This window comes from Chinchilla lanigera, unplaced genomic scaffold (genome assembly GCF_000276665.1).
Source record: "Chinchilla lanigera isolate Chin_1 unplaced genomic scaffold, ChiLan1.0 scaffold00173, whole genome shotgun sequence".
Classification (NCBI taxonomy): domain Eukaryota; kingdom Metazoa; phylum Chordata; class Mammalia; order Rodentia; family Chinchillidae; genus Chinchilla; species Chinchilla lanigera.
The window spans coordinates 791,026-807,586 of NW_004955574.1; the positions used below are offsets into that span (position 1 = coordinate 791,026).

The window sequence follows — 16,561 nt, forward strand, 5'->3', positions numbered from 1 at the left end:
AAAGAAAGAAAGAAAAAGAAATTGATCTAATTTTTTTTCTGGTACTGGGGATCGGACCCAGGGCCTGAACTATATCCCCAGGTCCTTTTTTATTCTGAGACACACTCTTGCTAAATCACTACAGTTGCTCAGGCTTGCCTCAAACTTGCAGTCATCCTGACTCAGCTTCCAGAGTGTTGGGATTACAGCCTTGCACCACCACTTCACCTGACAGGATTTCTGGGTGGACACCGGCATCACGATAGTAATAACAAGTCTGCCTCCGCTGCAATTTGATACAGTGATGCTTCCAGAAACTCTCCATTAAGGTGAGAACCACTAGGTGACTTGAGCTCTCAACAGATTAATAATTTCTCAGGAGTAACTGAAATCTTTGGGGTTTTCTCCTCTCTCTACTGAGCCTGAACTAACAGCAATAAAAGCTTTTCTGGGCCTTATCATACTGTCCGATAGATTTATATATTCAGTGTCTTACTATGACCTAAGCTATGGTAGGACAGAAAATGCATCACAGCAACTAACATGCTCCGATGAGATTATATTAGAATATGGACCATTGCCGGGCATGGTCAAACATGTTTGTAATCCCAGCACTCAGGAGGCTGAGGCAGGAATATCACTGCAAATTTGAAGCCAGCCTGGGCTATTTAGTGAGTTCAAGACCAGCCTGAACTACATAGTGAGACCCTGTCTCAAAAAAAAAAAGAAAATGAAAAAGGCAAAATAGAATATGGACCATTGAAATCTGCTTTTCAACACTCTTCAACTATCAACCAGCCAAACAGAATTATTTTGATAGGTTAACAACCAATGTAGACCAATTGCAGCCTTACTTGGAAGTGAAAACGCTGGTCATAATCATTCACTCTTGTAAACACAAAGTCTTTTTTGTGAGGAGTTAACAACCACTGAATTTTCCAGGAAGTGCAACCGTTGTGCAAAATGAGGAAACTCCTATCTGGCTCGGAACTTGGCCAAGGGTTGTCTGCCTGTCGGAAAATTGTGTTGGGCTCAGCCCTTGGCAATTAGACGCCAGCAGAGCAGGTTTCCACCACGTTAGGTTCTGAGGCAGTGGCCCCACAGATTTGCATATTGTGATGCAAAATTACTATTAAATTACTTTTTTTTTTTCCATACATAATTTATTATTTTTTTCCTAGGGATTGAACCCAAGGCCTTCACATTGCGTTACCTCTGAGCTGTTTTTATATTTTTATTTTGAGACAGGTCTCATTAAATCAATACGTTCTGGCTGGGCATGGTGGCACACGCCTGTAATCCCAGCACTCGGGAGGCTGAGGCAGGAGGATCATTGCAAGTTCGAGACCAGCCTGGGCTACAAAGTGAGCTCAAGGCCAGCCTGAACTGCAGAGTGAGACCCTGTCTCAAAAAGACTAAAACAAAACCAAAAAAAAAGACAAGTCACTACATTTCCCCAGGCTGGGCTCAAATTTGCAATCCTTCTGTCTCAGCCTCCCAAGTACTGAGATCACAGGTGTGTGCCACAATACCTGGCTACTATCCTTTTATTTTTCCTTCTTACTATTACAGCAATAAAGTGTTCCTCCCTTTCTTTCTCATTCTTTCCTTTCTTCTTTTTTTCCCTTGTTTGTGATACTGGGGATCAACTCAGGGCCTTGCCTGTGCTACACATGTGCTCTACCACTGAGCCACACCCCCAGCAGAAGATTGTTTTTGTTTTTTGGGGTTTGTTTTTTTTTTATCATTTTGATACAGGGTCTGCTATGCAGTTCAGGCTGGCCTTGAGCTCACTTTGTAGCCCAGGCTGGTCTCGAACTCGAAAGGATCCTCCTGCCTCAGCCTCCCCAGTGCTGGGTGTATAGGTGTACGCCACCACGCCCAGCATTGGTTTTGATTTTGTGGTTGGTTGGTTGCTTGCTTGCTTTTTTCATTTTTGGGGGGAGGAGGTTGTTTGGTTTTCTTTTCTTTTTCTTTTTGTTTTGTTTTGTTTTCATTTTTTTGAGACAGGGTCTCACTATATAGCTCAGGCTGGTCTCAAATTTCAATCCTCCTGCCTGTCTCCCAAGGACGGAGATTACAGGTGGGCACCACCATGGTGGGCTTTGTTTTTTGAAACAGGATCTTGCTATGTATTCCAGGTTGGCCTTAAACTCACTAGGTATCCTGAGCTGGCCTTGAACTCTCAGCAATCCTCCTGCCTCAGCCTCCTAAATGCTGGGATTACAGGCCTGTGCCGCCACTCCTGGCTTGGGGGTTCTTTTGAGGGCAGAGAAAATGGGCCTCGATAGACTGAATATGAGACAGGAATGACCAGAGTAGAGGACATAGGGAAGAAAAGAAAGTGGCTCATCAGGCCTGTGTGCCAGCCCCTGCTCTACCCTCTCAGCAGCCCTGGGCCCTCAACGGCAAGCTGGAGCCAAGCCCCTGGAGAACCAGAGTCCCCAAGCTCTGATAGCTGCAGCACCCTGTGTCACCAAGGGGAGGCCTTACCTGGTGTCCATCTGTTCCAGCTGTAAGGGAGAGGGGCCATGTTAGAGGATACTGATTCTGAGTTCCAGTATCCAGAGGAGGTGGCAGAGGGAACACCTAACCCACCCCTTCCATCAAAGTTGCCATTTCCATGTCACAGACACTTGCACAGACTTCAAGATGGTTCACTGTTTTGTTTGTTTTTGTTTTTGAGACAAAGTCTTGCTAGGCAGTTCAGACTGTCCTTGAACTCACGATGGTAGCCCAGGCTACAACTTGAGGCAATCCTCCTGCTTCAGCCTCCCAAACACTGGGATTACAGGCATGTGCCACCACACCCAGCTAGTCCACTGTTTTTTAAAAATGTTTAAAACCATTAATCTAAAGTTATCTCCCAGCTGGGCACTGTGGTACACATCTGTAATCCCAGGGACTTGGGAGACTGAGGGAGGAGGATCTCAAGTCCAAGTCCACCCCAGGTAAAAGAAAGGAGGGATGAAAATAATTGGAACCGAGCCGGACATGGTGGCACACACCTGTAATCCTAGCACTCGGGAGGCTGAGGCAGGAGGATCATTTCGAGTTCGAGGCCAGCCTGGGCTACAAGGTGAGGTCAAGCTCAGCCTGAACTGCATAGTGAGACCCTGTCTCAAAAAGACAAGACAAAAAAAAAGAAAGAAAAAGAAAAAATAATAATAATTGGAACCACCTCAGAAAACTGTTTAGAAAAATGTACACAATGATCACAGTGAGAATAATCAATAAATGTTCACTGTAATTATTCACAGAGCTTAGGAGCTATGTCTATAGGCTGCTTAAGCTCTGGTTCATACAGAGAAGATCAGAAATGGTTCTAATTTTTCTACACAGCGTAGAGCTATGTTTTAAACAAATTAGTAGCATGTACCATGCAAATTTTTAAAATGGAAAAGCTATCAGGCTCTGTCATGCACACCTATAATCTTAGCTACTTGGGAGCCTGAGGCAGGAGGATCACCATCCTGGGCCATTTAGTGAGATCTTGTCTCAAAATAAAAAACAAAAAAGTGTAAAGTGCCCCTGGGTTCAATCCCCAGTAGCAGAAACAACTTTTTTGTTTGTTTTTTTGCATAAAGCACTTTCTTTTTTATAGTTCTAGAGGCTATCAAATCAGGGCCTTCTCAATGAGCTACATCCTCAGCCCTTTTTACTTTTTTTTTTTTTTTTTTTTTTAAATTTTGACACAGGGTTTGCCGAGTGAGTAAACTGCCCAAACTGGGATCCAACTTGTAATCCTCCTTCCTCTGCCTCCCAGAGTTCTGGAACTACAGCTGTAAGCCATCACATCTGTAATGCAATCCTAGCCTCATCCAAAAACCCTAACCAACTTTCCCAGATATGAAGACACTCCTAAACCCTTATCCTAACCCATCAAGGACTATGATATAGCAGAAAGCATTTAAACTACCAATTACCTAATTACTCAACATGTAGATTCATTAGTTGCACAGAATCTGATATGAACTCTGTTGCCCTTCCATCCTACAACGATCACCGGGTGTAACTGAACCAAGGAGATGCTAAAGATAACCTGCTGACCCAGTCAGTGGTGCCTCCAGGCACCTGTAGTAGGCAGGACCTCAGAAGGGAGGAGGATATCCCCAGGGTAGAGCAGGACTCACTTGCTTCCACACCAGGTGAGAGCTGCTAGAGACCACATCCTGGGCTCACGGGACTTCAGACAGCAACACCATAGTTTTGTTTTTGTTTTGTCCTTCTGAGACAGGGTCTCACTATACGGTTCAAGCTGCCCTTAAGCTGACTTTGTGGCCCAGGCTGGTCTCGAACTCACAGGGATCCTCCTGCCTCAGCTTCCTGAGTTCTGGGATTACAGGCGTGCGCCACCACACCTGGCAAGAGCAGGTTTTTGATTCAAATAGCAGATATGGGGTTTTCTTAGAAAAAGCAAGTCATTACACTGGGGGTATTTAAGTTGGGAGGTATCAGATATCAAGGAATATTTATATCCTATACAGGTGGTTACAATGGAAATGAATTTAGCATGATTTGTACAAGTTTGTTTTGTTTTGTTTGGTGATGCTGGGGATTGAACCCAGGGCCTTCCCTTTGAGCTACATCCTCGCTCTTTTATTTTTTATTTTGAGATGGGGGCTGAGGCAGGAGGATGGTTGCAAGTTCGAGGCTAGCCCGGGCTACAAAGTGAGCTTAAGGCCAGCCTGAACTGCATAGCCAGACGCTGTCTCAAAAAGACAAAAAAAGAAAAAAGAAAAAAAAAAAATTTTCACATAGGGTCTCACCAAGTTGCTAACTTGCCTAGGCTGGGCTTGAACTTCTGATCTTCCTGCTTCAGCCTCCCGACTGCTAGGATTATGAGCTCGCACCACCACGCCTGGCTTCTTTCCACAAATTATCAGCAAGACTCATCCAGGTCCCAGCGCATCTGTGCTATTCCCACTGCTCGACTTTCCCCATTGTACGAAGCTGCCTACTGATTTTTTCGCAGATATTGGCAGTCATGCACAGAGCAGCCGGATAATTTGCGGATTACCAGAACCCAGGAAAGGGAGGGTGGAGGAAGGATGGTTAACAGACGCCGAGACGCAGCTGCACAGAAGAAATAACTCCTAATGTTAACGATGCTGGCAACGGGCAGATATTTCAGTAGCTCATTGAACTGGCCAGCTATCTGTTGCTGGACACGGCATCCGGCCCCACAACGTAAACGAGGTGTATTTTGGCTCAGGGCTTAGTCCAGTCGGCCAGCTCCAAAGCAGAAACAGCTTGGTGCAGGGTCTGGCTGAGGACAGCGCCGCTGGCCACCGCAGCCAGGAAGCAGAGAGGGGTAGAGCCTGGCCCCTGCACGCCAGGGTTCAGGCCACGCCCCCAGCCACCCGCCTCCAACCAGGCCCCGCCCCCTAACACTGCTCAGTTCCTGAACTTGAGGGACGAATCCGCGCGTTAGTCTCGCGCCACCATGCTCCATAGCCTTTGAAAGACGAGGCTTTGGGGGACATTGTAGGCCTAAACCGTAACACTAAGGATTTTAAAAGTTCCCAACACAAAGAAATGATGTCTAAGGTGATAAATATGCTGATGGCACTGACCTGATCATTACATATTGCATACATGTACTGAAATGTCACACCGCACCCCCTAATTACCAAGCCAATTAAAAAGTCTAAATTACACACTCCTGTAATCCTAGCGTTCTAGGAAGCTGATGCAGGAGGTGCACAAGTTCGAGCTTGACATGGACAGCATAGCAAGACCCTCTAAAAAAAAAAAAATTGAGGGGCTGGGGATTTAGCTCAGCGGCACAGCGCCTGCCTAGCAAGCCCAAGGTCGTGAGTTTGATTCCCGGTACCAGAAAAAAAAAAAAAAAAAATTGGTTTTTTTTTTTTTTTTTGAGACAGGGTCTCACTACGTAGCACAGGCTGGCCCCTTGGTTTTTTGGGGTTTTTTGGTGGTACTGGGAATTGAACTCATGACCTACTGCTTGCAAGGCAGGCGCTGTACTACTGAGCTATAAACCCAGCCCTTTTTTTTTTTTTTTTGTCTTTTTTTTTTGCGGGGGTACTGGCACTGAAACTCAGAACCTTGCTCTTGCCAGGCAGGCACTTGTGCCACTGAGCTATATCCCTGGCCCCAAAGGGCTTGAATCCATTCATGTAGCCTAGGCTGGCCTCGAACTCACAGCAGTCCTCCTGGCTCAGCCTCCTGAGTGCTGGGATTACAGGCGTGTACCACCACACCTGTCTTCTCTCAAAATTAAAAAAGGGGGGGGGTTGGGAATGTAGCTCAATGAGAAGGCCTGGGGTTCAATCCCCAATACACTCCATCCCCAATACACTCCATCCCCAAACTTATAATAAACATTTGTGAACAGGTTTATTTTTTTGTTTTGAGAGAGGGTCTCAGACCGGGGATGTAGCTCAGTGGCACATGTGCCTGCCTGGCAAGCACAAGGTCCTTAGTACAATCCCTGTACCAAAAAAAGAGTGCTTCATTTTGTAGCCCAGGCTGGCCTTGAATTCTGAGGTCCTCCTGCCTCAGCCTCCCCAAGTGCTGGGATTACAGGCATGCACCATCACATCCAGCTTGTGTATAGGTTTTTGTATGAACAAGTTTCCATTTCTCATGGAATTGAGTCCAGCTGCCCCACTGCTCTCAGTACCCAGTATCCTAGCTTGTTTCCCAACCCCAGGCCTTGTTTTTACCAAGGTATGCAGTGAGCAGTACCTCCTTGTGGGTTTCCAGCAGTAAAGTGCTTTTATTGTTGCTGTTCATGGTCCTCAGGATCAAACGCAGGGGCACTCTGCCACTGAACAACGCCCCCTACAGTCTCACTACACTGCCTGGGCTGCCCTTGAATTGACGACCCTCCTGCCTCCGCTCCAAAGTGGCTGAGACTGACAGGTGCGCACAACGGAGCCTGGCCCAGGGATGGGTTTGGGTGCAGATTTCTTCCCCAGTGAATCACACGTTTTTGTTATCACAGCTGATGCTTTTAGATAAATGCTGAAAACACCCAATTAAATATACTTTATTGCTAAAAAATGTCCTTTGGAGTGATAGTATTTATCCTCCGCCCCAGGGCTCCTGGGAGTGTTTGCTACTGTGGACAGAGAGAGGGCCTGGGGACAAGGCGAGTGGGACGTACAGCAGACGGGTGGCTCCAGCATACCCACATCACAATACAGGCACGGCCACCACGACGCAAGCGTTCGCTCGGCTGTCCCCCCTCAGCCACCACAATGCAGGATTCGCTCACCACCAACCCTCAGCGGGGTCAAAAGTCACGGGGAGACTCCTGTGCCCTGAGATGGGGGCCATTACCACCTTAGGTGGGAGAAAGGAGCTGAAGGAGCCGAAGAGCAGAGCTTTGGGGAGACAGTACATACACCAGCCCCATCTGGTGTCCAGGAGGGGGACAGGCTCCCCGCTTCTGGCTCCCCAGAACATGTACCAGCCCCCCAAGCCCCAGCTTGTCCGTCATCCGACCCTCAGGGTGCTGATGTTCAGTGTGCCCCCAGCAGGCTAGGACAGTCCCTCCTGAGCTTCACATGACCGACTCCTTCTCACAGGCAGCAGCATCGCCTGCAGGGGCTTGATGACTTTTGAGGAGAGGGTTCCCTTCCTCTAGGGTGGGTGGCAGTGGATCCAGGGGTACCTCACTTTTCACTTGGATCAACTCAGGGTCTGAGCTCTGCAGCTTCATCCGATCCATGTAGTTTTGGAGGAGTCCGGCTCCAAAGGCATCGCCTTCCACATTGATGATGGTACAGGAACGGTCTCTAAAAGGGTAATTGACAGGAAGGAAAATGAGAAGGGAAGGAAGCAAAGGGTCAAGCCCCATGCCTCCTGCCTCTCCCGCCAGAATCATTAAATTTTGAGACAGGGTCTCCCTAAGTTGCCCAGACAGGCCTCAAATTTGGGATCATCCTGCCCCAGGCTCTTTAGTGCTTGGGATTACAGGTCACTCTGTCACTGTGACCAGCTTTGTACTTACTTTTGAAGCCAAACTAGTTTCGATCTTTATCCCCTTTCTTCCCCATGCTGTGGATCAGTCCCAGGCCTCATGCTAGGCAAGTGTTCCACCGCTGAGCTACACTCCCAGCCCTCAAATTTTCATTTTGTTATTTGAGCCAGGGTCTCCCTGGCCTAAGCGCCACCTCTACTAACTAACTGGACTTATTGCCGCTCTAGGGTTCTTCTTAGAGCCCAACAGATGCCAACTCTCCCTCTAGAGCTCTTTCTGTCTTTCCTTTTCCGTCTAGATAGGTGCCCAAAGACACACTGGCCCCTTCCCTTTCTAGGGGTGCCCTGTAACCCCCTCAACCCACACTCACATCAGCCAGTCCATCGCCAGGATCAAGGAGATGTCACGGACAGGGAGGTTGACAGCTTCGAGGATGATGGCCAGGGTGAGGACTCCCCAGCGGGGATGCCAGCCGCCCCCACGCTGGACGCCGTGGCAGTGATGCTGGCGGGGGGATGAGGTCAAGTGAGGCAGACACCTCTGTGCGGAGAAGAGGTGTGGCCAGGCAGGCCCAGGGGTCCCAGCTGCAACCCCCACCCTGGGTGCTCACAGCCCAAGTCCAAGGGCTGCTGGTTGAGCTGCGCGATGAACACGGCGGCCACACACTGGAAGAGCGCTGCTCCGTCCATGTTGACGGTGGCGCCAATGGGCAGGACGAAGCGGCTGATGTGCTTGGCCACACCGTTCTTCTCCTCCACGTACTTCATCATCAGGGGCAGCGTGGCGGAGCCACCAGGGATGCTGGGCAGTCAGCGCCCCGCCCCCTGACAGCTAGCCCCGCCCATTCCCCCTGACAGCTAGCCCCGCCCAGCTCCCTGAGAGATCGCCCTCTCCTAGCTTCCTTCCCAACTGCAGCCCTTTCTCCTGCCATAGCCAGAAGACAGGCCCAAAGGATCTTGCAAAATGCCAAGATTCTAAAATATGTAACCGGGACACCCCTGAGTATAAACCGCTACCTCTCACAATACCCAAGGAAGGAAGAAATCTAAGGCAGTGGTTTCCTAAATTTTTACGGGTGGGGTGGACGCCAGGACCTTGAGAAACTGATGGAAGTATGTTCCCTATGCCTCAACTATCCCCAAACAAAGTTTCCAGGGCTCCAGATACCCAATACCCAGCTCATGCGCCTTTGCCTAAATCGCCTGCCCCGGAGGACAGCAAGGCACACCTGGAAGAGGTACCAAAGGCAGTGGCCAGCGGCGTCATGATGCCCCACAGGAAGCGGTACGGGTTTTTGCGGGTGAAGAGGAAGTAGATGAGGGGCAGGACCAGAAGCCCGTGGATGGCGTGGCCCACCAGACAGCACACGATGTATTTGCCAAGTCTGGTAAAGAGCTGCGTCACATCTTCTATCTCCATGATCTTGCTGGCCACCAGGAACAAGATGCCCACAGGGGCGTACCTAGTCACCCAGAGACCGGTTACTGCTGCTGCCCCATTTTCCATCCTTACCCCACCCCCACCCCCCGCATCAGGAGCCCAGGGCAAGGTGCGCTGAATTCTGGGTACCACTCCCAGCATCCTCTGCTCCCTCCCCGAGGCTCTCCTTTGAAGGTGGAGCAGCCAGGAGATGAAAGCCTGGGTGCTTCCATCCCCGCTTTGAGGAGTGTCCTCCAATTTGGATTTAACACCTGAGCGAGACAGAAACATCCTTTATGTGTGGTCATTTGTTTTCTGACTGGTTTGTTATAGCAGCCAGTCTGACTTAAACCAATAAACTCTCAGCACACCATCAAAAATAAAAAGGTCATGGCTTCAGATCTTAATAGTTCCCATGTATGAGGCCCTTACAACACACTGAGCCTTTGATCGAGACTGAATTGTCACAACAACCCACAAGGGAGCTCCCATTGTAAGTGTGTCTCAGTCAGGAGAAGTGACACATGCCCGTAATCCTAGCACTCAGGCAGAAGGCCGGCAAGTTTGAGGCCAACCTGAGCTACAAAGCAAGACTTAGTCACAAAACACAACACAACAGGGCTGGAGATTTAGCTCAGCGGCACAGCGCCTGCCTGACAAGCGCAAGGTTGTGAGTTCAATTCCCGGTACCAGAAAAAAACAAAAAAACCAACCAAACAAAAAAAACACAACACAACACAACAAAACGAGGACAAGCATGGTAGTGCCTGCCTATAATCCCAGCATTTAAGATGCTATGACATGAGGATCACAAATTCAAGTCCAATTTGGGTAACTTGGAAATTTAATGGTACCCTATCTCAAAAACAAAATTAATTAATGTAATTAAAAAGGACTGGGAAGCCGGGAATTTAGCTCAGCGGCACAGCGCCTGCCTGGCAAGCACGAAGTCATGAGTTCGATTCCAGGTACCAGAAAAAAACCAAAAGTAAAAAAAAAAAAAAAATAAAGGACTGGGGATGTAGCTCAGCCTGAAGGCTCTGGGTTCAACCTCGTTGCCGTTTTATAAGTGAAGGAACTGAGGCACAGAGATGGCAAGTCACGTGCCCAAAGTCACACAGCCAAGGAATCATCAATGTTGGATTTGAATGCAGGCCTTCTGGCTCCAGGGAGTGGATGCAGGCTCCCCCTACCCACACGGAGAGGCCCAGCCTGTCTCCTGCTACCTACCACATGATCCAGGAGACCAGCACCATAGTGGCATCATTGAAGGAGCTGAAGAAGCGGATGAGCAGCTCTCCCTCGGGCCCCAGCTTCCGCAGGGCCACACCAAAGACGATGGCAAACATGACCAGGCCCAGGATGTTCATGCTGTCCACCTCCTTTCCCACAGGCACCTTTGTCAAGAAACAGACGGGGGCAGAAGGAGGGACACTCACTCAGTCCAACTGCTGGGCCACGGAGGGCCAGTCCTGGACACTGCTGAGATCCAGCACAGCCAAGACAGCCCGAATCAGTCTGGGTCTGGGGAAACAGGTGTCACCAGGGGTCACCTGAGGAAATAGGGCTGGAATTGGGGAGCCCCAGGGGAAAGCGGGAAGTGAAGGAGGTGCCAGCCTGGGCATCAGGGAAGGCTTCCTAGAGGAAGGGGCACCCAAGCTGAAGATAGGAGAGGTAAACCATGGAGTAGAAGTTTCTAGAGAATGGAAACAATGTTCACCAGCCAAGAAATCAGCCCAAGCTAGGCACTCACAGAATGGAAAGAAGCTGGGCATGGTGGCACACGCCTATAATCCTAGCACTTGGTAGGCTGAGGCAGGAGGATCACCACAGCCAGCCAGCCTGGGCACAGGCTAGACAGAGGAGTCATGAAATGAGGCTGGGGGAGGGAGGCTGGGGTCTGACTTCCCAGGGACCCATTGTGCGGACACTGTGACTAGAAGCCTGGGCTTTTTCCTGAGGACAATAGGGGATACAGCAGAGGGCCGGACAGTGCACAGCCAGCCACATGTGCACTGGTGGAAAGACCCCTCTGGCTGCCAAGTTGGGGACAAGATGGGATGTGACTGGGGGTTGGGAAAGAGGAGCCTTAAGTACAGGAGAGTTGTGAGGAGGAGGGAAAAAGCGAGGACAAAGTGGAATCACATTTAGAACGTGGAAAAGGCCGAAACTAGTAAAAGATTAGTTTTCTTTTCTTTTAAACCAGAAATCAAACTCAGGACCTCGCGATTGCCAGACAAGCACTGTGCCGCTGAGCTATATCCCCAGCCCAAGGCTGCAGAGTTTAAATCAAATCCCACACCAGTAAGAAGACCCAGAAGGCAGTCAAAGACTGGGGTGGGAACAAAACCAGAACACCACAATGGTGCGACCCCGCAGCCCCTTGCACGCTCACCTTCACCGTGGTGTTGCTGAACGGTCTGTCTTCATAGATGGTGGTGTACTGCAGGCGGGGTTCAAAGAGTCAGTGTCAGCTGTCGCAGAGCCCCTCTCTCCCCAGGCCCACATGCTCAGAACCTGCCCTAAGCAGCCCCTAAACGGATTTCCCCTGCCAGCAGTGATCCCACCAAGATAGGACAATTAACATCCCATTTCCTGGCGATAAAGCCACCTGCTGGGTCACCTGTCACACAGCTAGAATGAAAACACACAGGATGTTCCCAACCCATACATATTCCCGCTCCTCTCTGGGAGACACAGGTAGGTTTCGGGGCTACCCAAGAGCCCTACAAAGTCACATGCAACGTGTGGCCGCATGCATGCTCCCAGGCTTGGCCCAGAAGTTGGTGGCAAGGCTACAAGTGGCTGTCTCCCTTCCTGCCCGCCGGGGACACCTCTGAGGACTTACTGAGCTGAAGGCTGCGGATACCAGGTTGGAGGGAAAGACAGTTTCTGTAGGAATAGACAGAGGGGTTATTAAACATAAGCATCGGGGGAGGACAGGGGTGTGGGGGTGACTGGCCTCCTAGAGGGGAACGAAGGGAACTTCTGAGGACTCATTTGTACCCAAATGTGAAACGTGACCTCCCCCCCAAGTCCTGCCAGGGTGCCATTGGAACGGCTTGTAGACATTTCCAGGGTTGCAGGTCTGAGCGGCCTCCTCTGGCCCCTGAAGACTGGCTTTCCAGGCCCAGGGGACTGTGGGTTGGAAGTACAGAACACTGGGCCCCACGGCGGGGTCACCCCAGCCTTAACTCCGCCCATGCAGCAAACTTAACATTCTGGCCATCTTGCATCAGCTGCTTCCGGAAGGACTAAGAAAAGGGCCGGCCAGGCAGGCAGGGAAGGGCGTGGTACAGGAGAATCTGAGAGTGTTGGAAGGTGGAAGTGAGAGGCCAGGAGAGAACAGCAGGGGCCGCAGGGCAGGCAGAGCATGTCATGAATATGCATGTGCACTTACAGCGCGTCATGCCTGTCCTGAGGGAGTAAGAGCAGCCGACCAGCTCCAGACCAGTTCCAGTACCTCTCCAGGCAGGGAATTCTGCCCTCACAACAGCCCTGGGACAGGCATTATTACCATATTTCACAGAAAGGGAAACAGACACACACTAGGGCAAAAACCTTGCCCAGATACAAAGCAACAAAGCTGGGATCTGAACCTGGCCAGTGGCCTCGCATCCTCCCTCTTTCAAGGACCAGAGCTAGGATCAGGCTTGCGGGGGCAGTGCCAGCATGGCCAGGCTGTGTGGTGCAGTGGTGTGGCGATGTGTGGATGGTCACACAGGTGTGCACGCGGAGATGTGCTTAAGCGTGAGTTCAGCTGTTTCCAAGGCAGGTGGCACCAGCAGGCGCTCTGCTGTAGGGGTGTGGTAGCCCACAGTGCAGGTCTGTAACAGCTGCTGTAAGGCCACGTGTCTGTGTCTCTGGGCGCCTGTGTCCAGCTGCGTGGCTGTTGATAGAAGGCCGGGTCTGGTGACTTTGGCCAGCCAAGTGTGAGTCACAGCTGCTTGGGTACTGTTGAGGGGCGTAAGGAGCTGGTGCTCATAAACAAACAGCCGGGAATGGGTGTGCCACCCGCAGCCAGAGCCGGGCTAGAACCTGGCTAATCTCACCCAGCCAGGAGGTACGACCCACTGCAAAAGTGGAGAGCAGCCCTGCAGTGTCACCCATCTCGCTACACGGACGTCCCTGAGCTGGGAAGACCCTGTTCCATGACATAGTTTCCTCCCCCAACTTCCAGGAAGTCCCCAACCCAGACAATGAATCAGAGGCCTTACAGGCAAAGGCCACCAGACCCCACCATCTAACCCCTGGGGAGGGAAGGAGGCAGAAGGAATCTAATCTGCTCCCTTTCCGGAGGGCGGTGGGGCTGACCTGAAAGACAGAAAAGGGAAGTGACTGGGCCAGCTGAACCGGAAGGGAGGAGAGGCTCAGAAAGACAGCTGTGTCTGGGTGACACGTGGTGTGGGTAGCCTCGTGCCAGGAAGGAGGGAATTCCAGATCCCCTCGGGTCTCCCAGAGGCTCCTTACCCAAGAGTCTCAATCTCTGACACTCTTCCCAAATCTTTATCCCAAAAGCCTCATATCACGGGGTCCTTGGACACCCAAAGACTCCCTCCCACTGCTTTACATATGCAGCTGTTGGGGTGGGTTAGCACGAATTTTCAGGTCCAGTTGGAGGGGTCCTCGGGCTCCCTGTCCTCACGGAGTTCTTGCCTCTAGACAAACCTATGTCCCACAAGACTCCCCAAGATTCCTTTCCTCCAAGACCTCCTTGCCTATCATCCTCATGCAGGGTCCTGCTTATGTCCCCAGCCCCCAAGATTTAAAACCTGCTCCCCAGGAGTCTGGCTTCACCCTCCCTAGTGACCAGAGCTCACGGCCAGCAACCCTCGGGAGGGATGCCTCCCTGTAGGGGATCCAAAGCCCTTTCCTGCCCACGTGGCTACTGCCATATTCCTAGCACTGGAACGGTCCATCCCACTCAGAGGGAAGAGAGATGTCTGACCTCACAAGATCCAGGAAGGAATCCACCACCTCCTTGCTGGGGGTCTGTTCAGTGGACTGGGTGGCAGAGGTGTTGAAGGCAGCGCCCGGCTGCAGCGCCAAAGCCAAGCCCACACCCAGCGCCGACGCTATCAGTGTGGTCACCAGGAAGAAGAGCAGCACCCAGGCGCCCAGGCGGCCGAGCACGCTGGGGTCCAGGCTGGCGGCGCCGGTGATCAGGCTGCACACCACCAGCGGCAGGATGATCATCTTCAGCAGGCGCAGCAGCAGCTCTCCCGGGAAGGCGAAGATTACCAAGCGATCGGGTCTTATCTGGCCGCTGGCCTCCGACACCCCCAGCCCCAGCGCCACGCCGGCCACCACGGCCACCACTGTCAGCAGCACCAGAAGGTTGGCTCGAAGGCAGCGACGCACCTGGCGGCGGGAAGCGCAGCAGCTACCTGCCGTGGCGCCTCGGACCTCTGGGGCATCCAGCTCCGGGCCACCGTTGGCGGTGGGCTCCACCGCCGCGAACCCCTTGGGGTCGGCCTTGGGAGGATCGACCACCATGATGGGCCTCGCTGGGTTCCTAGACGCCGGGAAGCTGGGAGCGCTTGGGGCTCTCTCCCCGGACGCGCGTCCTTAGGGCGGAGACTTGGGTAAGAGCGCCGGGAGGCTGCAACTTCGCAGGGCGCCTTGGAGTTGGAGTTTAGACGCTCTCGGGACCCGCAGGGTGGGCGCCCTCGATAGGGCGTCCGGGCTCCTGCGCTCTAGCCAGTGGTGTCCGATGCCCCCACGCGCCTGGCTTTCTCAGCCCTGGGCGCTGGGAATACAGGAGTTTCTCCGGCTGGGACGTGAGGTCTTCGGCTCGCGGGGGCCCAGATTGCCCAGGTGGTGGAGGTCCGCAGGAAGCTAAATCCAGGTGGCGTAGATTCGGGACGTCTGGCTTCGAGAGGCGGGGACCCTGGGTCCTGGAAACAGAGGGGCTAGGGCTCCGGAGCCTGGAGGCCGGGCAGCGGACTCCAGAACGAAGGAAGTTACGACTCTTGGGTCCGGGAGGTGAAACTCAGGCCCCTGGGTACGGAAAGTACCGGCTCGGGACCGAAGAACCCAGCAACCGGCAAGCGAGGGAAAGCGCCCCGGGCGCGCCGCGTAGCTCTGAGCCCGCTCGGCCGAAGCTGCCAGGATTAAGGGCAGGGCGGGGGCTCCAGAAGGCGGGCTCCGGCCCGCAGGCTCCCACTGGCTGCGGCGCGTTCCAAGCTCTCCTGAGAGGGACCGGGCTGAGACTCGAGTGGGGCGGGTGGCCCAAAGTAGGCTAAAAAGCGAGGGCTGAAAGGGCGTGGCCTGTAGAGGGCGGGGTCAGAGGACCAAAAGCCGGACAGAAGGGGCGGGGCGCTGGGAAATTGCTTTTTCGCGCCGAAGAAATTGCTTTGTGGGTTGGGGCGGTTAAGCCACCACTGTTCACCCGCCCGAGGGTCTTTAGGAAGTGCAGGCAGGTGATCTTAAAGTAGTTTATTTGCAAATCAGCATAGCTTCGTACTTTTTAACTCTGATTTCTGTCTTTTGTCATCTGTCAGAATTTAAGTTCCTCCGTTGTAAAATGCAGGTGACAGAAGCTCATCTCTTACATGATTGCTATAAGACTTGAATGAGACAGTTATTCATTTTTTTTTTCTTTTCCTTTTTGAGACATGGTTTCACTGTGCAGCTCGGGATGGCCTTGAACTCACTTTGTAGCCCAGGCAGGCCTCGAACTCACAGTGATCCTCCTGCCTCAGCCTCCCCGCGAGGCTGGGATTACAGGCGTGCGGCACTACGCCTTCGGAGACAGTTATTCTTTTTTTTTTTTTTTTTCCCGGTACCGGGAATCGAACTCACGACCTCGCGCTTGCCAGGCAGGCGCTGTGAAGCTGAGCTAAATCCCCAGCCCCGACAGTTACTCATTGAATGTTTTTATTTTTGTTTTGAGACAGGTTCTCAGCCGGGCATGGCGGCACACACCTGTAATCCCAGCACTCAGGAGGCTGAGGCAGGAGGATTGTTGTGACTTCGAGACCAGCCTGGGCTACAAAGTGAGCTCAAGGGCAGCATGAACTGCATAGCGAGACCCTGTCTCAAAAAGACCAAAACAAAAAAAGAGAGACAGGGTCTTGCTGTGTAGCTCAGGCTGGCCTCAAACTCACTGTGATCTTCCTAACTCAGGCTCCTGAGTGCTTATTGAATATAGTTCATTTATTTATTTTGACATCTCTACTAATGCCTGAGACAGCCTCACTCTCCCAGTTT

At 52.0% G+C, this 16,561-nt stretch overlaps 1 protein-coding gene across 1 annotated transcript; it reads right to left on the reverse strand.

Annotated features, from left to right (window-relative positions):
- Positions 1 to 6,978: 6,978 nt before the first annotated feature.
- On the reverse strand, positions 6,979 to 15,606 carry Slc1a5 (solute carrier family 1 (neutral amino acid transporter), member 5). The gene is given in 10 exon segments (XM_013509576.1): positions 6,979 to 7,745; positions 8,301 to 8,388; positions 8,391 to 8,468; positions 8,544 to 8,719; positions 9,159 to 9,392; positions 10,580 to 10,746; positions 11,745 to 11,792; positions 12,198 to 12,241; positions 12,308 to 12,311; positions 14,303 to 15,606. Coding segments are annotated over 10 exon segments (1,617 nt in total). The 5' UTR covers positions 14,846 to 15,606; the 3' UTR covers positions 6,979 to 7,510.
- Positions 15,607 to 16,561: the final 955 nt, after the last annotated feature.